This window comes from Myxine glutinosa, chromosome 1 (genome assembly GCF_964187855.1).
Source record: "Myxine glutinosa chromosome 1, kmMyxGlut1.1, whole genome shotgun sequence".
NCBI lineage: Eukaryota > Metazoa > Chordata > Myxini > Myxiniformes > Myxinidae > Myxine > Myxine glutinosa.
In genome coordinates this window covers 211,432,161-211,454,738 of record NC_136261.1, presented here as the reverse complement: position 1 = coordinate 211,454,738, position 22,578 = coordinate 211,432,161, and the positions used below count along the sequence as shown (strand labels likewise).

General features: G+C 42.6%; 1 protein-coding gene across 1 annotated transcript; it reads right to left on the bottom strand.

The window, feature by feature from the left end:
* Positions 1-320: 320 nt before the first annotated feature.
* LOC144891003 (uncharacterized) lies at positions 321-10,712 on the bottom strand. Its single transcript, XM_078772999.1, has 7 exons — positions 10,703-10,712; positions 9,990-10,135; positions 7,975-8,067; positions 5,985-6,068; positions 4,939-5,031; positions 4,610-4,648; positions 321-1,731 (listed from the first exon to the last, which is right to left on the bottom strand). Exons 1-7 carry the CDS (start codon positions 10,710-10,712, stop codon positions 1,546-1,548), a joined length of 651 nt encoding a protein of 216 aa, XP_078629125.1. The 3' UTR covers positions 321-1,545.
* Between the last annotated feature and the right edge of the window lie 11,866 nt (positions 10,713-22,578).

The following is a 22,578-nucleotide window of genomic DNA, read 5'->3' as shown; positions in this document are numbered from 1 at the left end:
GATTTGTTCCTGGCATTTCCTGATTCATAGGGGAAAATCCCACGAATGTCGACACCGCAAATGTCAGGGCATTGTTTCAATGAGGAAGAGAGGGATTTGTTCCTGGCATTTCCTGATTCATAGGGGAAAATCCCACGAATGTCGACACCGCAAATGTCAGGGCATTGTTTCAATGAGGAAGAGAGGGATTTGTTCCCGGCATTTCCTGATGCATAGGGGAAAATTTTTAAAGTTAAAAAAAAATGTCTGCGACCATGAATGCACATGGTTACAGTTTCATAAAATATGCTTAAATAATATTAAAAAACGATGACACCAGGTACTGTTTACAATGTTTATTGAAGGACAGTGATTACAGTTTATTAAAAGTCCTTAAACATACAGGGTTATTTACAATAGATTACAATTTCAATGATTGTGGATTACGATTGTGGAGGATTACAATGATTAAAGCAACGACAGGACGAGTGAACTCCAAGTGCTCATCTTCGAATGCCTGATCTTCACAAGTCCGAATTACTTGTCACTTGCGAAGCCAGCTGTTCCTTATCAACCGTTCCATTGGAGCACTTAAAATACCCTTCGGACAATCCCCGGGTCATACTTGGTATGTGGGCCAAATTTAATGACTGTGACATTTGTATGTATTACAGTTACATTTGTATGTATTACTGTTACATTTGTGTGTATTAGTTACATTTGTATGTATTAGTTACATTTGTATGTATTAGTTACATTTGTATTATTACATTTGCGGATTGGCTACCATGGCTGCCTGGAACATTGCCGCAAGTTTCTGTGCAGCTCGTTGTAGGGAAGCATCACGTCATCCAACCCCTCTCAAGATTGAGGTAAAGCACCATGACTGGGTCAGCTCGTTGTAGGGGAGCATCATGTCATTGTTGTAGGGTGTGGGTGTCGTTGTCGTTGTAGGATTGCTCGTTGTAGGGGAGCATCATGGTAACGCTCCATGATTGGGTCAGCTTCTTGCCCACATATCCTGCAGCACCTTACCCCAGGAACTTGGCCATAGGGTTGGTCCTTTGCTTTCAAGCTTGCAAGTGCATCACCTCTTCCTCTTTTTGTGGTGCATTTTATTGGTGTACATCTTTTTCAGCCTCTTTATCCACTTTGTAAAACAGAAAAGAATCCAGCGAATTGCCAAAGAATTGTACACAACTTGAAAGATGATTTCGTAGATGTTCATCTCCACCATCTCTTCTTCCTGATCTTCCCTTGAAATGAAGTCCAGACATTCTGAAGGGTTTGGGTTTGCAATGAGCAAAAGAAAGAGAAAATTTTACTTGGATGACTTTGAAATCAAATTAAGCAAAACAAACGCAGATCAGCCGTTCCTAATCAATAAATCATAATCAATTATGATTCCAACATTTCAGTGTGAAAATAAAACGAGGCCAAATATCATTTAAAATCACAAAAATCACAGTTATACAAGTAATTCTCAACCTGTTGTTATATCTGCAATGAAGAAATTATTACAAAAGGTAATGCAATGAAACAGTCCACCCAACTTACGAATCACTACTATTTTCTTGTTCTCTCAACATATTTTACATTCAGCATCAAAATCAACTTACGGTGAACATCCATATCATCCAGACATGTGGTTTCATTTCCAGGGATCTCAGTTGCTGGGGTCAACCAATGTGTTGGAGCGCACTTTGGGGAGCTCCATATGGAGGGCTCCCATGGGCAGGTGTCAGGTTCGATCTACAAAAAAAAGAAGTCAGAAAACTGAGTTTAGGAAAAATGTTTTAGTCCCACAACGCATTTAGACAAAGCATTATTAAATCCTTCATACATTATAGCTATGGATCCCACTTACCCTTATACATGATACAAATACATGCACATTTACACACATCTATATATCTATATATCTATATATATCTGTATATATCTATATATATATCTGTATATATAATGCCGACAAACGGGATGACCAGGTTTACCGACATCCGAAGGACGACACATACATTGATGAAACAACCTGCCTGTGAAACACCAGAATGACAGTTTCAATTAACACAATGACAGAACACTGGAACCTAATTGTTTTCGTCAAGTTTATTAATATTTTTTATTCTCCCGTTTTTGCACGTTTATTTTCTTTTAAATTCATTTTCTCTGCAACCCGCTTGAGCGATTGCCACGGAATTTTCACCAAAGGAGCACCTAATGCAGTAGATTTTTTTTAAATGATAAGAATGATATAATAGGTCACGAGGTGCGGGTGCCATTTTGGAAAAAAAAAATAAAAAAATAACTTTGCACCTCTGTATCTCTGAAAACGCTCCATGAAAAAAATTGAAAATTGACACATCGTCAAGAACTCCCCATGAGGAGTAAAATATATGTTGATCATGACATCGGTGCCTTCATATACAACACTTAATCCGGTCATAAGTACAATGCTTAATCCAATCAGTTTGAAATGTATTGAGCGTAATCTAGGCAAAAATTGTATGGGAGAATTATTACCCCCGCCACCAAAGGTGGATGGAGGTTATGTTTTCACCCCTGTCTGTTTGTCTGTCCTTTTGTCTGTGAACAAAATATCTCGAAAAGTTGTGGACGGATTCGGACGAAATATGTCAGAGATGTAGCGTATGTGACAAGGACGAAATGATTAGATTTTGGTGAAGATCCGGATTTGGATCCGGCTATTAGAATTTTTAAGTGATTCTTCACCTTTGGGAGATAGGGCCCTAAACAATTCCTTAGTTGGATATCTCAAAAAGTTATGGACGGATTTGGACGAAACTTTGTGGATTGGTTGGGTGTCTGACAAGATCGATTCAATTGGATTTTGGTGAAGATCTGAATATGGATTCGGATATAATTATTTATTTTTTTCAAGTGATTCTTCACCATTGGGAGATAGGGCCAAAAACGATGCATAGCAGGATATCTCAAAAGTTTATGGATGGATTTGGACGAAACTTGTTGAACAGGTTGTTTGTGTGAGACAAAGAAGAATCGATTCAATTTTGGTGAAGATCCAGATCCGATCCAGCTTGCAGAATTTTTTAAGGGATTCTTCACCATTGATTGATATGGCCAACCAGGCGGAGGTATGCTCTCCACTGAGTGCCGTTCTCGTATTGATGATGTCATTGGTCGCATGATTCGGCAGCCATATTGGCTTGAAAATACAAACTTTCTCCAAAACGGCTCACTAGATCGATGTGAAACGCCACACATATGATCTAACAGCCTTGGGAAATATATGTTGAAAACGATCAAGTCATAGGTCACATTGTTTGTCAGCCATATTGGATAAAAAAAACGAACCTTATCCGATCAACACAAAACATCACACACATGAACTCCTTCCCAATGCTAGGCGGCGGACATTTTTTTTTATCTCAAAGGCCATGTGGTTGGGCAGCCATATTGGATCAAAGTAAAATAAATAAATAACTTTCCATGAAACGGCTTATGCTGTTGAAGTCAAACTTTACAAAATTTAAATGTGATAGATCACATGGTCTGGCAGCCAGAATATTATATATATGTGAAGAAGAAGAAACCTTTATGATGAAGAAGAATAATTATTTTCACACTCCAGTACGGCTTAAAAGAATGATGTGAAACTTCACACACATTATTAACGAGTATTTTGGAATACAGTTTGGTAATTTAAACATCGGCGGTTGCATTTCTGGCAGCCATTATTAAAAATTATTTTGAATCTGAGTATTGTTTGAATTCCTTTAAATTTCATTTTTTAAATCAAATTCTGAATCGAGTTTTTTTTTTTTTTTAAGAGGATTTCATTGGTCACGTGTCTGATCAAAGTGGGACGTCTTTGCACCGGACCATCACTGCCAACAGTTACAAAGTGGCAGTTCTAGTTATTATAATTAATAACACCTGTCAAAGTGATTTTAACCCAAACTAACCAATACTCGTAATCGTCATTTCAACCCAAACTAACCCATACTCGTCAAAGTGATTGACACAAACTGTCCATTTCCGTTCACACGACTTCAACCCAAACGAAGCAACACTGGTAACACCGGGAAAACATTTATTTTTCTACATTCGCTCAAGCTCTTTTTGAGCGGTGATACTTTTCCGAATTTGCCTTTTGATGTCCATTAGCCATCTTCATCACATCACCTGTATCTTTTACATTGTCCTCTGCACTCACAACCTCTGCTGCTTTACTTCTGTTTCGTTATAAGAGGTTGAGAATGCAGGTTTGACTCTAAATGGTACAAGTGATGATGAGGGACCACCCCGGTGACGAGTCTGGTCTTGGATCTAATAATCATCACCAAGATCTCCATAAATTTCGGGCAGATCAGATCGCTAAATTTAACCTCTGGAGGAACATTTTAATTTTAATTTACTTAATAAATGAACAACTCATCCACTGAAATAAGTAAACCTGTTCTAGACATCACACAATCTCGCAAAACCCACACATGTAATTTCGGCCCATGAGTTGCTTGGTGGTTCTACTGCAGGAAACTAACCGTGCGTTCAACCCTCTTGAGCTAGGACGCCATGTTTGAGTGTGTTAAGTCAGGACCCCTCTGGGATTAAAGCGTGTGTTTGAGTGATGTGTTTGCGATCATACCTTCAGAAAGGAGGTCGGAAGGATGTTAACTTCGGACTTCTGAGAGACATGAAAAGGGACATGAAAAAATGTGTGATGGACAGAAGAAAACAATAATTGAGAATTAATGAAATATTTCAACAAAGTGGCCACAGATGATCAGTTATCTCTCAACAGTCAGGGATATATTCTGCATGGTGTGTGTGGTTACAGATGTGGTTTTGCGAGTGGCTATGTCACTGCGTATGTGGTTGTCCTGGCCTGTTATGAAGTGTGTACATGTTCAGTTGGCTCTGCATGTATGTCATGGTGGTATTTATATCCTCTGGGATTAAAGTGTGTGACCATACCTTCAGAAAGGAGGTCGGAACGATGTTATGAATTCCATTGTACAAATACTTGAAAACCCCTATAATCTTCCGAGGAACAGATGGAACAGTTTCCTGTGTGATGGACACAAGAGAAGAAGAATTGAGAATTAATCAAAGATATTTCACTGAAATCGTGATCAGTGTTGAGGGTGAGGGGGCACTCAGAGGAGCATTTTGTCGATATTCGTTTGGTATGAGATTAGTGGTGTTCTGGGTCGGATTGGACGAGTGATATGCTTATTGGAATCATCCACACGTGAGCACTGACAGGATGTATCAACAACACCAGGAAAGGTAAATTCATAATCCCTTCTGTGATGCATTTGTCAGGTTGAGAATGCAGGTCCGACCCAAAAGGCTACAAGTGCTGATAAGTCTGGTTCAGGGAGTGGGGTTTTGGATCGAAAAATCATCACCAAAATCTCAATTCGTGAAAATTAAGTTCCTGGCAGATCGGATCACTAAATGTAACCTTTATTTGAACATTTTATTGTAAATTTACTTCATAAATGAACAACTCATCCTCTGAGATATATAAATATGTTCTTAGCCGAATAACGTCTTCACAACACCCAAACTCGGGATGGAGATGGAGTCCTCGCAACACCCAAATCGCAGGAGATTAATTATTGACTATTGAACCACCTTGAGATAAATAGAATGCCAAATTTAAGTGTGTGACATCAAAACGCCGTGATGTCCACAGGTAACAAATGCGCACAGTGAAAACTTTTAGGAAGTGTGCAATGAACACCGCACAAGATCGAAGTGGCCATTGGTGGCGCAGTCAAGAAGTAACGGATCAAACGGCCCCTCCGATTCCTTTAAACTGAAAAGCCTGAAAGTGTTTCATTTCCTCAACAGTCATAGATTTGTGCGGGTGGAAGCGTGGTTACATATGTGGCTGCCCTCGTCTTTTGGAAAGCGTGGAAACACTTTGTTGGACGAGCATGTCTGCCCTGGTATAAGTTATATTCCCCGGCATTAAAACGTGTGTTTCTGGAGTGACATATATGCGAACATACCTTCAGAAAGGAGGACGGAACGATGTTACAGATTGTTTCACACAAAGACCTGGAAATGTCTTGGGGCTCCACAGACACAACCTTCTGTGTGATGGACAGAAGAAAACAATAATTGAGAATTAACGAAAGATATTTCACCAAAGTGGCCACAAATGATCAGTGATAGGTTCTGGATGGTGTGAGGTTACAGCCGAAGCCAAAAATATTGGCACCCTTGCACTTTTTTTTCAAAGAACTCACAATTTTCTCGAAAACTAAGTTCAAATGGACAAAAGTATTTGGCCTCCACAATTCTCTATTTCACTGTTAATTTTACAAAACCATTGTTTTTCATTCAGAACTTAATATATCCTTTGAAATCATAAAATAAAAAGAAATGCTGTTGATAAAATTATTGACACCCTCTACTTAATATTTGGTAGCACAGCCTTTGGACAAAATAACTGCAGTCAAGCACTTCCTATATCCATGAATGAGCTTCCTACACCTCTCTACTGGTAGTTTGGCCCACTCTTCTTGTGCAAACTGCTCCTGTTTTGCCAGATTTGAAAGGTGCCTTCTCCCAACTGCTGTTTTCAGATCTCCCCACAAGTGTTCAATGGGATTTAGATCTGGACTCATTGCTGGCCACTTCAGAACAGTCCAGCATTTTGTCTTGAACCATTCCAGGGTGCTTTTTGAAGTGTGTTTGGGGTCATTGTCCTGCTGGAAGACCAATGACCTTCGACGGAGACCCAGATTTCTGACACTGGGTTGAACATTGCGCTCCAAAATGCCTTGGTAATCTCTTGATTTCATGATGCCATGCACACATTCAAGTCACCCAGTGCCAGAGGCAGCACAGCAACCCCAAAACATCACTGAACCTCCTCCATGTTTGACTGTAGGGAAGGTGTTCCTTTATTTGAATGCTTCATTTTGTTTTCTGTAAACATAGAGATGACGTGCTTTACCAAAAAGCTCTTATTTGGTCTCATCTGTCCATAGGACATTCACCCAGAAGGATTTTGGCTTGTTCAGGTGTGTTTTGCCAAACTCCAGTCATGCTTTCTTCTGTCTCTCTCTCAGCAGTGAAGTCCTCAAGGGTCTCCGACCATAGAACCCCATTTCATTAAGTTGGCGACGGATGGTGCGAGTTGAAATTGTCATACTGTGTTGTGATTTAATTGACTCACTGTGTTGAAATTTATATCCTCTGTGTCTGAAGGTCAGCTTGAATCTGTTTGGCAGTTGATTGAGATGCTTTCTCCATAATTCGATCAATCGTTCGCTGTAATCTTCGATCAAGTTTTCTCTTGTGGCCACGTCCAGAGAGGTTGGCTGCAGTGCCATGGGCCTCAAACTTCCTGATAACATTGCGTACGGTGGACACAGGAACATCAAGGTCTCTGGAGATGGACTTGTAGCCTTGAGATTGTCCATGCTTGGCTACAATATTGTGTCTGACCTCCTCAGACAATTCTCTGGTTTTCTTTCTTTTCTCCAGTCAAACTGGTTGAATGCGTGATTCTTACATTGCAGGCACCTGCAACTCACCAAAGGTGAGTTCAATTCCAAAGTAAAGGAGAATCACCTGCTTGAAATCCAATTATTTCTAACAACTTCTAAAACATGCCAAAAATATTGTCCAGGCCATTTTAGGATTTTTGTGTGGAATAAGCTAAGATTTCGGAATATCTTCAGCTTTTTTTTGTTTTGTTCCACTGCAAACCAAAGACATACATTTGTGGAAACCAAATTTTTTTTAATTTCAACAATTTTCTGAAAGAAATGGTGCATTGTTTGAAAGCAGTGCAAGGGTGCCAATATTTTTGGCCACAACAGTACATATGTGATTCTGCGAGTTGCTATGTTGTTGCGTATGTGGTTGTCCTGGCCTTTTATGAAGTGTCTACATGCTCAGGTGGATGTGCATGTCTGTCCTGGTATAAATTATATCCTGTGGCATTAAAGTGTGCATGTTTCTGGAATGATGTGTGTGTGATCATACCTTCAGAAAGGAGGTTGGAACGATGTTATGAATTCCATTGTACAAATACCTGAAAACCCCTATAATCTTCTGAGGAACAGATGGAACAGTTTCCTGTGTGATGGACACAAGAGAAGAAGAAATGAGAATTAACGAAAGATATTTCACCAAAGTGGCCACAAATGATCAGTGATCCCTCAACAATCAGGGATATGTTCTGGATGGTGTGAGGTTACAGCCGAAGCCAAAAATTTTGGCACCCTCACACCTTTTTCAAATAACTCACAATTTTCTCAAAAACCAAGTTCAAATGGACAAAAGTATTTGGCCTCCACAATTCTCTATTTCACTGTTAATTTTACAGAACCATTGTTTTTCATTCAGAACTTAATATATCCTTTGAAGTCATAAAATAAAAAGAAATGCTGTTGATAAAATTATTGACACCCTATCCTTAATATTTGGTAGCACAGCCTTTGGACAAAATAACTGCAGTCAAGCGCTTCCTATAGCCATTAATGAGTTTCTACACCTCGCTACTGGCAGTTTGACCCACTCTTCTTGTGCAAACTGCTCCGGTTTTGCCAGATTTGAAAGATGCCTTCTCCCAACTGCTGTTTTCAGATCTCCCCACAGGTGTTCAATGGGATTTAGATCTGGACTCATTGCTGGCCACTTCAGAACTGTCCAGCATTTTGTCTTGAACCATTCCAGGGTGCTTTTTGAAGTGTGTTTGGGGTCATTGTCCTGCTGGAAGACCAATGACCTTCGACGGAGACCCAGATTTCTGACACTGGGTTGAACATTGCGCTCCAAAATGCCTTGGTAATCTCTTGATTTCATGATGCCATGCACACATTCAAGTCACCCAGTGCCAGAGGCAGCACAGCAACCCCAAAACATCACTGAACCTCCTCCATGTTTGACTGTAGGGAAGGTGTTCCTTTATTTGAATGCTTCATTTTGTTTTCTGTAAACATAGAGATGACGTGCTTTACCAAAAAGCTCTTATTTGGTCTCATCTGTCCATAGGACATTCACCCAGAAGGATTTTGGCTTGTTCAGGTGTGTTTTGCCAAACTCCAGTCATGCTTTCTTCTGTCTCTCTCTCAGCAGTGAAGTCCTCAAGGGTCTCCGACCATAGAACCCCATTTCATTAAGTTGGCGACGGATGGTGCGAGTTGAAATTGTCATACTGTGTTGTGATTTAATTGACTCACTGTGTTGAAATTTATATCCTCTGTGTCTGAAGGTCAGCTTGAATCTGTTTGGCAGTTGATTGAGATGCTTTCTCCATAATTCGATCAATCGTTCGCTGTAATCTTCGATCAAGTTTTCTCTTGTGGCCACGTCCAGAGAGGTTGACTGCAGTGCCATGGCCTCAAACTTCCTGATAACATTGCGTACGGTGGACACAGGAACATCAAGGTCTCTGGAGATGGACTTGTAGCCTTGAGATTGTCCATGCTTGGCTACAATATTGTGTCTGACCTCCTCAGACAATTCTCTGGTTTTCTTTCTTTTCTCCATTCAAACTGGTTGAATGCATGATTCTTACATTGCAGGCACCTGCAACTCACCAAAGGTGAGTTCAATTCCAAAGTAAAGGAGAATCACCTGCTCGAAATCCAAATATTTCTCACAACTTCTAAAACGTGCCAATAATATTGTCCAGGCCATTTTAGGATTTTTGTGTGGAATAAGCTAAGATTTCGGAATATCTTCAGCTTTTTTTTGTTTTGTTCCATTGCAAACCAAAGACGTACATTTGTAGAAACCAATTTTTTTTGAATTTCAACAATTTTCTGAAAGAAATGGTGCATTGTTTGAAAGAAGTGCACGGGTGCCAATATTTTTGGCCACAACAGTACATATGTGATTCTGCGAGTTGCTATGTTGTTGCATATGTGGTTGTCCTGGCCTGTTATGAAGTGTCTACATGCTCAGGTGGGTGTGCGTGTCTGTCCTGGTATAAATTATATCCTGTGGCATTAAAGTGTGCATGTTTCTGGAATGATGTGTGTGTGTGATCATACCTTCAGAAAGGAGGTTGGAACGATGTGATGAATTCCATTGTACAAATACCTGAAATCCCATATAATCTTCTGAGGAACAGCTGGAACAGTTTCCTGTGTGATGGACACAAGAGAACAAGAATTGAGAATTAATGAAAGATATTTTACTGAAATGGTGATAAATGTTGTTGAGGGTGAGGGGGCACTCAGAGGAGCATTTTATCAATAACCGTTTGGTATGAGATTCCTGGTGTTCTGGGTAGGATCGGACGAGTGGTATTCAAGTGGAATCATCCACACATGAGGACTGGCAGGATGTATCAACTACACCAGGAAAGGTGAACTCATAATCCCTTCTGTGATGCATTTGTCAGGTTGAGAATGCAGGTGTGACGCAAAAGGGTGCAAGTGCTGATCACAGTCTGATTCAGGGAGGAGTAGGGTGTTGGATCGAAAGAATATCACCAAGATGTCCATTGATGAACTTTAACTTTCTGGCAGATCAGTTCGCTAAATTTATCCTTTCCTGGAACACTTTATTTTAAATTTACTTCACAAATGAACAACTCATCCTCTGAAATAAATAATCCTGTTCTTAGCCTAAAAACGTCCTCATAACACCCATACGTGGAATGTCAGACATTGAGCTGCTCAAAGGTTCTACTGCAGGAGATTAATTGTTTGTTGCACCACCATGAGATCGGGCGCCAAGTTTGGGTGTGTTACGTCATAACGCAGTGACATCCACAGGTCGCAAATGCGCAAAATGAAAACTTTCAGCAAGTATGCAACGACCACCGCACAGGATCTAAGTGGCCATTGGTGGTGCAACAAGGAAGTAACGGATCAAATGCACCCCACCGGTTCCTTTAAACTGGAGAGCCTGAAAAGTGTTTCGTTTCCTCAACAGTCATAGATTTGTGCGGGTGGAAGCATGGTTACATATGTGGTTGCCCTCGTCTGTTGGAAAGTGTGGACCCCTTTGTTGGTCGTGCATGTCTGCCCTGGTATCATGGACAGACATGCATGACCAACTGGTCGTGGTATCATTTATGTCCTCCAGGATTATCGTGTGTGTGTTTGTGGAGTGATGTGCGTGTGCGATCATACCTTCAGAAAGGAGGTTGAAACGATGTTCTGAATTCCTTTGTACAAATAGCTGAAAACTCCTTCATTCTTCTGAGGAACAGATGGAACAGCTTCCTGTGTGATGGATGCAAGAGAAGAAGAACTGACGATTCGTGAAAGATATTTCACTGAAATGGTGATAAATTTGAGGGTAAGGGTCACTCAGAGGAACATTTTATCGATAATCGTTTGGTATGAGATTCCTGGTGTTGTTGGTAGGATTGGACGAGTGGTTGGATTCTTTTGGAATCGTCCACACGTGAGCACTGGCAGGATGTATCAACAACACCAGGAAAGGTAAACTCATAATCCCTTCTGTGATGTATTTGTCAGGTTGAGAATGCAGGTCCGACCCAAAAGAGTACAAGTGCTGATCACAGTCCGGTTCAGGGAGGAGTAGGGTCTCGGATCGAAAGATTATCACCAAGATCTCCAGTGATGAACTTCAACTTTCTGGCAGAACAGTTCGTGAAATTTATCCTTTCGTGGAATACTTCATGATACATTTACTTCACAAATGAACAACTCATCCTTTGAAATAAATAATTCTGTTATTATTATTATTATTTTTATTTATTTATTTATTTATTTATTTATTTTTTTGTATACAAGATCGAGGCTCGTGAAAGAGCGAACATTAATCACACAGAAAGACAAACAGACACACAAAACAAGTAACATCGGGAGCGGTAGACAAGATGGGGAGAGAGGGGGAAGGACACAAACACAACATTTGAGAGCAGGGACTGAGAGACATGGAGACATCGAGAGAACTGTGGGAGGGAGAGGGCTTTGGGGGGAAGGCATGGGAAGGGGGGGGGGGGTGGGAGAGGTATAAAACATATGGACCCTGCCAAGACTTCCAGGAAAGAAGTTGGAATTTCAAACAAGGTGGATCTGGGGTGAATTAGTGGGGGTAGAAAAGATCAAGGTTTTGGATGGGGGAAGATAAGAGATGGTGGTGAACAGCTGTTTTGAAGACCTGGAGGGAGGAGTGTGATTGAAGTGAGTGTGGGAGTTTGTTCCAGAGGCGGGAGAAAAGAGGAATGAAAGAGTGAAGGTGAGCAGAGAGCCGAGATTTCGGCAGTTTAACCATCAGAGGGTGGCTGGCAGATCTTGTGCGACCTGTAGGAATATTTGGGGGACAGAGCACAGAGAGAGCTGGGGGAGCAAGGCCGGAGAGGAGTCGGTAGAAGACAGAAAGACCACCTACCTGCCTGCGGTGAGTGAGTGAAAGGCCCTCAGAGATAGCTTCATCGCGGGAGATTCCAATGATTCTGAAAGCTTTGGATTCAACAGCGTGAAGCCGAGCCAGGTGTGAGGCAGGAGCACCGGCCCATAGGGGAGAACAGTATTCCATTGAGCTGCGGATGAAAGCCTTGTGTGTGGTGAGGAGCTCAGGTGTGCCTAGGAAGGACTTCGCACGACGGAGGATGCCCAGTCGGCGACTGGCTTTGGAGGCCAGCTTGGAAATGTGGTTTTCCCAAGAAAGATCATGGCAGATGGTGAGACCCAAAAGCTTGAGCGACAGAACTTCTTGGAGAGGATTGTTGAGAAAGTAGATGGGAGGGTTGTCCAGTCGATCTTTTCGGAGAGACATAGTAAGAGTGTGAGATTTGTCAGGATTGAAAGACATGTTCCACATGTTTGACCAGTCTGTGATTTTGTCCAGGTCTTCAGAGAGTGAGGAGGCTGCAGACTGCCGATCTGAGGGAAGAGGAATGGAGCGGCAGAGAGTGGAGTCATCAGCAAAGAGATACAGAGGATTTTCCAGAGAGTCGGAGAGATCATTGACAAAGACCAGAAAAAGCACAGGGCCCAGCACACTGCCTTGGGGAACTCCAGCCTGAACGGGAAGGGGAGATGAGAGAAATCCATTCAGGGCCACACGTTGACTACGACCAGAGAGGAAGTCCGCAAGCCATGCATGGAGATTTCCATGGATACCATAGGAGGAGAGTTTGGTGAGCAGAGCTGGGTGCCAGACCGTATCGAAGGCACGTGATATGTCAAGGGAGACAGCTCTGATTTCCTGTTTGGCATTGAGGACCTCCATCCATTGTTGAGACAGCAGAAGCAGCATGTCCAGAGTAGAGTGACCTGGTCTGAAACCAAATTGATGATCAGAGATCAAGCCATTGGAGAAGAGGAAAGATTTCATATCCGAAGCAATGATGGATTCCATGACTTTGCTGATAATTGGGAGCAGGCTGATTGGTCTGTAGTTGCAAGGATCTGTTTTTGCACCTTTTTTGTGTAAAGCAAGTAATGTTTGCTGATTTCCAGGATGCTGGCAGATGACCTTGAGCAAAAGATAGGGTGAAAAGAACAGAGAGAGGGTGAGATAGAGCGGCAGAGCAGGATTTTAGGACCCGTGGGCTGATGCCATCTGGTCCAGTTGCAGAATCAGAGTCGAGGTTTGACAAAAACTCCTCCACCTTGTCAGGAGAGAAGGTCACAGAGTCCAGGAGCAGTTTGGTTCGACTGGGAAAGGTGGGAACAGAGAGAGTTGGGTTTGGGACTAAGGATTTTGAGGCAAACACAGAGTTGAGGCATTCGGCTTTGTCACGTGCGATGTCAACTGTGTGGCCATTTGAGGTAAGGGAGGGGATGGAGGGGGAACAAACACCAGAAACGGATTTGACCAGACGCCACCAGGATTTGGAGGAAGGAGACAGGTTTGAGAGTTCATTCTTGAGTGAGGAGAGATAGTGCTTCCTGGCACTCCTGAGGGTAGACACACACTTGTTCCGAGCTTGGTGGAAGGAACTGAGATTTCCTTCAGTTGGATTAGCCTTCCAAGAGGCAAAGGCAAGTTGTTTCAGGGCAACTGCCTCACCACAAGATTCAGTGTACCATGGACGGGAGGAAGGGTAAGACAACTGAAGGCGAGATGGGATAAATCTGTGCATGAGAGAGATCAGTTTGCCCTGGAAGAATTCCCAGGAAGAATTGATGTCAGAGGCAGTGGAGATGGGAGACCAATCCAGACAATTGATGGCTGCTTGAAGACCGTCCCAGTCGGCCTGAGTGAAATGCCAGACTCGTCGACGCTGAGGAGGCTCTCTGAGAATGGCCAGAGAGATGTCCACTTTGACAAGCACATGATCAGAAGAACCGATTGGAGCAGAAGAAGAGCAGCAGACATTAGCAGGGAAGTTAGTCATAACCAAGTCTAGAAGAGAAGATACTCCATTGGCTGAGATCCGGGTCGGGAAATTGACAGATTGTGTCAATCCCAGTGAGTCACAGAAGTCCTTTGCTGAGGGGCCTAGACTGGTGAGAGAGGAACCCACACCCAACCAGGTGGCATGATGACAATTGAAGTCACCACATATGAGGAAGAGAGAGTTGGGATGAGTGGATAGAAGTTGGTCCATGTTGTCAGACAGTGAAATGTAGATGGAGTCATCACTGTTTGGGGGACGGTACAGAACACATATGAACAAAAGGTGGGAGCGGAGAGGAAGCCGTAGCCAGAGGTACTCCTGGGGGTGAGGAGGAGAGAGGGCAGTGCAAGGAGAGTGAGGAAGAGAGTTTTTGATAAAGATAGCCACCCCACCACCAGGCCGAGGCTCAGGTCTATCATACCGGAGGAGGGAGTAACCAGGAAGAGATATTAAGGAATCAGAGACATCTTGAAGGAGGAAAGTCTCTGTTAAGCAGATCAAGTCTGGATTGTCAGAAGCAACCTGTATGGAGAGATCAGTCAGGTTTGAGCGAAGGCCCCGGATGTTTGAGGTCCATACCGTTAATGAAGAGAGAGGGGGAGCATCGGGTACAGGACAGGGGAGGGGAGGAGTAGGGTAAGATGAAGGATGAGAGGGGGAGGTAGGGAGAGCAGTTGTTAGTGTGTCAGCGATTGCAGAAGAGTTCCAAGAAAGGGAAGGATGAGGAGGATGAAAGGTTTGAAGGTGAAGGGATGAGGCACAGTGAGGTGTTGTTTGAGGGGGGGCAGAGGAAAGAAGAAGGTTGGGGGGGGGGGTGGAGGTATGAGATAGAAGGGAGACGAAGTGGGGAGGAGGCAGCTTTGAGGAGGAGGGAGAATTGGAGAGGAATGGTATGGGGGGAGATTTGAATGGGAGGGGTTGGGGGGGAGTTTTGAAGGGGAGGAGTGAGGGGGGAGTTTAGGAGGGGAAGGGCAAGGGGGGAGTTCAGGAGTGGAAGGGCAAGGGGGGAGTTCAGGAGTGGAGGGGTAGGGGGGGGAGTTTAAGAGTGGCGGGGCAAGGGGGGAGTTTAGGAGTGTAGGTGCAAGGGGAGGGATTTGGATGGGAGGGGCAAGAGGGGAGTTTAGAAAGTGGATGATTAATGAAAGACGAACATTGAAAACAAATTGGGTTTGTTGTGATTTTCAAGTTAGCAATCCGGTTCAGAATGATGGAGGAGGGATGGAATGAATGTGAATTTAGACCATGTAGTGAGGGAGACGTATAAGATATTGAATTTCTTTTTTTTGAGGTGGAATGAGTTGGAGAGGAAATTGAGAAAAGCCTTTTAAATAGGAAGAAAAACAGCGTGTTGTAAAATACCACTGAGTAAAACACTGAAGGGGAAAGGTTATACATATTTAAATAATATTTAAACAGAACCGTGAACAATCTTATGTGCACAAAAATACCAACGGGGGGAGAGCCGAGAGGGACCACCACGAGTCACGTGAAGGGCAAACGGTGGATGGCAAGGAGTTAATGGGGGCGGGGCGAACAGCACACCTGGACAGAAAATACAGGATGAGTCAACAGTACACGTGGAGAAAGGAAAATAAATGTTTTTGGTTTTTTTTTTGTTTGTTTGGTTTTTGGGGGTGGGGGGGGGGGGGGGAGGTGGGGATTTAGAACGTTAGACAGAGTATTATGTTCGGGGTAGAAGGGAAAAAAACTAAGAGCCAAGCAAAACACGATTAAGATAACAAACACCGACGGGGGTACAACTACAAGGCCACACACGAGGAGCAGAACACGATTAAATAATTACAAGTTACAGGAAATTCAAACCAAAAGTAACTATAATCAAAACAATAACGCATGGACGATAAAATAACGAGTTGAAATTTGACAATCTATCTGGGGAAAATGACAATCTATCTGTTCTGCCGAAAAACATCCTCAAAACATCCAAACGCGGGATGTCAGACTGTGTACAAATGTCAAGGGGACCTTGAGTCAGACCTTGAGCTGCTCGAAGGTTCTACTACAGGAGTTGAATTGTCTGTTGAAACACCGTGACATAGCACACCAAGTTTGAGTGTGTTACGTCATATCACCGTGACATCCACAGGTCACAAAAGCGCACAATGAAAACTTCCAGAAAGCGTGCAACGACCACTGTACAGGCCAAATGTGGCCGTTGTTGGTGCAGTCAAGAAGAAACAGATCAAACGGACCCCTCCGATTCCTTTAAACTGGAGACCCTGGAAAGTGTTTGTTTCCTCAACAGTCATAGATTTGTTCTGGTGGGAGTGTGGTTGCATATGAGGTTTTCTGGATTGCTATGTTGATGCGTATGTGGTTGTCCTAGCCTGGTATGAAGTGTGTACATGTTCAGGTGGCTGTGGGTGTCTGCCCTGGTATCATTTTTATCCTCTGGGATTAAAGTGTGTGTGTTTCTGGAGTGATGTGTGTGCGATCATACCTTCAGAAAGGAGGTCGGAACGATGTTATAAATGCCATTGTACAAATAGCTGAAAACTCCTTTATTCTTCTGAGGAACAGATGGAACAGTTTCCTGTGTGATGGACACAAGAGAACAAGAATTGATTAATGAAAGATATTTCACTGAAATGGTGATAAATGTTTAGGGTAAGGAGGCACTCAGAGGAGCATTTTGTCAATAATCGTTTGGTTTGAGATTCCCGGTGTTCTGGGTAGGATTGGACGAGTGGTATTCTTTTGGAATAACCCACACGCGAGCACTGCAGGATGTATCAACAACACCAGGAAAGGTAAACTCATCATCCCTTCTGTGATGCATTTGTCAGGTTGAGAATGCAGGTCCGACCCAAAAGAGTACAAGTGCTGATCACAATTCGGTTCAGGGAGGAGTAGGGTCTTGGATCAAAAGAATTTCACCAAGATCTCCATTGATGAACTCTTACTTTCTGGCACAACAGTTCGCGAAATTTATCCTTTTGTGGGACACTTTATTATAAATTTACTTCACAAATTAACAACTCATCCTCTGAAATAAACTAGATGGTATTCATAGAATACTTACCCTGCGCAGTCAACTTGTTGCGAGCCAACTCTTCTGTTTTTGAACATTTTTTTTTGTTTGATCCAATAGGGCTGCCAGACCATGTGAGCGATTAAATCATAAGTTTATATTCTCCAATATAATTGTTGCATAGATCACGCTCAATACATTTCAAACTGATCAGACTAAGCGTTGTCCCTGTCGAATTATGATGTCATAATTATGGTACCAATGACGTCATCGTTAACACCTATTTCCCATATGGAGTTCTTTACAATGAGCCATGTTTCCATTTTTTCCATGCAGTGGTTTTGGAGATATAGAGGTGCAACATTTTTCGGTTTTTCCAAGATGGCGCCTGTACCACATGACCTATGATGTCATGATTATCATTATAATATTCTACAGGAGGAGGTGCTGCTGTGGTGAAAATTTGGTGCCCATCAGACCAACAGTTGCTGCGAAAAAAAATTCACAATGATTGGATAAGTGTTGTACTTGTCGAATTATGACATCATATCGAAGGCACTGATGACATCATCATTAACACATCTTATTCCCCAAGGGCAGTGCTTGACAATGAGCCATGTTTCAATTTTTCCCATGGAGTGGTTTCGGAGATAGAGGTGTAACTTTTTTCGATTTTTTCCAAGATGGCGTCTGTACCACGTGACCTATGACGTTACAATTATCATTTTAAAAATTCTACAGGAGCCGCCGCACATATTCTGAAAATTTCGTGTCCATCGGACTAACAGTTGCAGAGGAATTTTTGTTTTATTCATCTTGATCAGATCAAGCGTTGTACTTGTCGAATTACGACGTCATAATTAAGGCACCGATGACATCACCATCAACATATCTTATTCCCCATGGTGAGTACTTGACAATGAGCCATGTTTAAATTTTTTCCATTGAGCGGTTTGGGAGATTTCGAAGTGTAACCTTTTTCGAAGATGGCGTCCGTACCACGTGACCTATGACGTCATAATCATGAATAAAAAAATTATACAGGCGGGGGAGCTTCTGTGATAAAATTTCGTGTCAATCGGAACAGTTGCCGAGAAAATGAATTTTTTTTAATGCAGACACGTACGGCACACACACATACGGCACACGTACGGCACACACATACGGCACACGGCACACACACGTATGGAAAACGGCACACACACACGTACAGCACACGGCACACGACACACGTACGCGTATGAATGCTTAACCCCGCATTTTGCTTCACGAGCGCAGGGTAATAATCCTGTTCTTAGCCTAAAAACGTCCTCACAACTACCAAACGCGGGATGTCAGATCTTGAGCTGCTCGAAGGTTCTACCGCAGGAGATGAATTGACTGTTGAACCACCATGACATAGGGTGCCAAGTTTGAGTGTATTACGTCATATCACAATGACATCCACAGGTCACAAAAGCGCACAATGAAAACTTCCAGAAAGCGTGCAACGACCACTGTACAGGCCAAATGTGGCCGTTGTTGGTGCAGTCAAGAAGTGACAGATCAAACGGACCCCTCCGATTCCTTTAAACTGGAGACCCTGGAAAGTGTTTTGTTTCCTCAACAGTCAAAGATTTGTTCTGGTGGGAGTGTGGTTGCATATGAGGTTTTCTGGATTGCTATGTTGATGCGTATGTGGTTGTCCTAGCCTGGTATGAAGTGTGTACATGTTCAGGTGGCTGTGGGTGTCTGCCCTGGTATCATTTTTATCCTCTGGGATTAAAGTGTGTGTGTTTCTGGAGTGATGTGTGTGCGATCATACCTTCAGAAAGGAGGTCGGAACGATGTTATAAATGCCATTGTACAAATAGCTGAAAACTCCTTTATTCTTCTGAGGAACAGATGGAACAGTTTCCTGTGTGATGGACACAAGAGCACAAGAATTGATTCATGAAAGATATTTCACTGAAATGGTGATAAATGTTTAGGGTAAGGAGGCACTCAGAGGAGCATTTTGTCAATAATCGTTTGGTTTGAGATTCCCGGTGTTCTGGGTAGGATTGGACGAGTGGTATTCTTTTGGAATAACCCACACGAGAGCACTGCAGGATGCATCAACAACACCAGGAAAGGTAAACTCATCATCCCTTCTGTGATGCATTTGTCAGGTTGAGAATGCAGGTCCGACCCAAAAGAGTACAAGTGCTGATCACAATTCGGTTCAGGGAGGAGTAGGGTCTTGGATCAAAAGAATTTCACCAAGATCTCCATTGATGAACTCTTACTTTCTGGCACAACAGTTCACGAAATTTATCCTTTTGTGGGACACTTTATTATAAATTTACTTCACAAATTAACAACTCATCCTCTGAAATAAACTAGATGGTATTCATAGAATACTTACCCTGCGCAGTCAACTTGTTGCGAGCCAACTCTTCTGTTTTTGAACATTTTTTTTTGTTTGATCCAATAGGGCTGCCAGACCATGTGAGCGATTAAATCATAAGTTTATATTCTCCAATATAATTGTTGCATAGATCACGCTCAATACATTTCAAACTGATCAGACTAAGCGTTGTCCCTGTCGAATTATGATGTCATAATTATGGTACCAATGACGTCATCGTTAACACCTATTTCCCATATGGAGTGCTTTACAATGAGCCATGTTTCCATTTTTTCCATGCAGTGGTTTTGGAGATATAGAGGTGCAACATTTGAGGTGCAACATATAGAGGTGCAACATTTGTGTGGCACACACACGTATGGCAAACGGCACACACACACGTACAGCACACGGCACACGACACACGTACGCGTTTGAATGCTTAACCCCGCATTTTGCTTCACGAGCGCAGGGTAATAATCCTGTTCTTAGCCTAAAAACGTCCTCACAACTACCAAACGCGGGATGTCAGATCTTGAGCTGCTCGAAGGTTCTACTACAGGAGTTGAATTGTCTGTTGAAACACCGTGACATAGCACACCAAGTTTGATTGTGTTACGTCATATCACCGTGACATCCACAGGTCACAAAAGCGCACAATGAAAACTTCCAGAAAGCGTGCAACGACCACTGTACAGGCCAAATGTGGCCGTTGTTGGTGCAGTCAAGAAGAAACAGATCAAACGGACCCCTCCGATTCCTTTAAACTGGAGACCCTGGAAAGTGTTTGTTTCCTCAACAGTCATAGATTTGTTCTGGTGGGAGTGTGGTTGCATATGAGGTTTTCTGGATTGCTATGTTGATGCGTATGTGGTTGTCCTAGCCTGGTATGAAGTGTGTACATGTTCAGGTGGCTGTGGGTGTCTGCCCTGGTATCATTTTTATCCTCTGGGATTAAAGTGTGTGTGTTTCTGGAGTGATGTGTGTGCGATCATACCTTCAGAAAGGAGGTCGGAACGATGTTATAAATGCCATTGTACAAATAGCTGAAAACTCCTTTATTCTTCTGAGGAACAGATGGAACAGTTTCCTGTGTGATGGACACAAGAGAACAAGAATTGATTCATGAAAGATATTTCACTGAAATGGTGATAAATGTTTAGGGTAAGGAGGCACTCAGAGGAGCATTTTGTCAATAATCGTTTGGTTTGAGATTCCCGGTGTTCTGGGTAGGATTGGACGAGTGGTATTCTTTTGGAATAACCCACACGCGAGCACTGCAGGATGTATCAACAACACCAGGAAAGGTAAACTCATCATCCCTTCTGTGATGCATTTGTCAGGTTGAGAATGCAGGTCCGACCCAAAAGAGTACAAGTGCTGATCACAATTCGGTTCAGGGAGGAGTAGGGTCTTGGATCAAAAGAATTTCACCAAGATCTCCATTGATGAACTCTTACTTTCTGGCACAACAGTTCGCGAAATTTATCCTTTTGTGGGACACTTTATTATAAATTTACTTCACAAATTAACAACTCATCCTCTGAAATAAACTAGATGGTATTCATAGAATACTTACCCTGCGCAGTCAACTTGTTGCGAGCCAACTCTTCTGTTTTTGAACATTTTTTTTTTGTTTGATCCAATAGGGCTGCCAGACCATGTGAGCGATTAAATCATAAGTTTATATTCTCCAATATAATTGTTGCATAGATCACGCTCAATACATTTCAAACTGATCAGACTAAGCGTTGTCCCTGTCGAATTATGATGTCATAATTATGGTACCAATGACGTCATCGTTAACACCTATTTCCCATATGGAGTTCTTTACAATGAGCCATGTTTCCATTTTTTCCATGCAGTGGTTTTGGAGATATAGAGGTGCAACATTTTTCGGTTTTTCCAAGATGGCGCCTGTACCACATGACCTATGATGTCATGATTATCATTATAATATTCTACAGGAGGAGGTGCTGCTGTGGTGAAAATTTGGTGCCCATCAGACCAACAGTTGCTGCGAAAAAAAATTCACAATGATTGGATAAGTGTTGTACTTGTCGAATTATGACATCATATCGAAGGCACTGATGACATCATCATTAACACATCTTATTCCCCAAGGGCAGTGCTTGACAATGAGCCATGTTTCAATTTTTCCCATGGAGTGGTTTCGGAGATAGAGGTGTAACTTTTTTCGATTTTTTCCAAGATGGCGTCTGTACCACGTGACCTATGACGTTACAATTATCATTTTAAAAATTCTACAGGAGCCGCCGCACATATTCTGAAAATTTCGTGTCCATCGGACTAACAGTTGCAGAGGAATTTTTGTTTTATTCATCTTGATCAGATCAAGCGTTGTACTTGTCGAATTACGACGTCATAATTAAGGCACCGATGACATCACCATCAACATATCTTATTCCCCATGGTGAGTACTTGACAATGAGCCATGTTTAAATTTTTTCCATTGAGCGGTTTGGGAGATTTCGAAGTGTAACCTTTTTCGAAGATGGCGTCCGTACCACGTGACCTATGACGTCATAATCATGAATAAAAAAATTATACAGGCGGGGGAGCTTCTGTGATAAAATTTCGTGTCAATCGGAACAGTTGCCGAGAAAATGAATTTTTTTTAATGCAGACACGTACGGCACACACACATACGGCACACGTACGGCACACACATACGGCACACGGCACACACACGTATGGAAAACGGCACACACACACGTACAGCACACGGCACACGACACACGTACGCGTATGAATGCTTAACCCCGCATTTTGCTTCACGAGCGCAGGGTAATAATCCTGTTCTTAGCCTAAAAACGTCCTCACAACTACCAAACGCGGGATGTCAGATCTTGAGCTGCTCGAAGGTTCTACCGCAGGAGATGAATTGACTGTTGAACCACCATGACATAGGGTGCCAAGTTTGAGTGTATT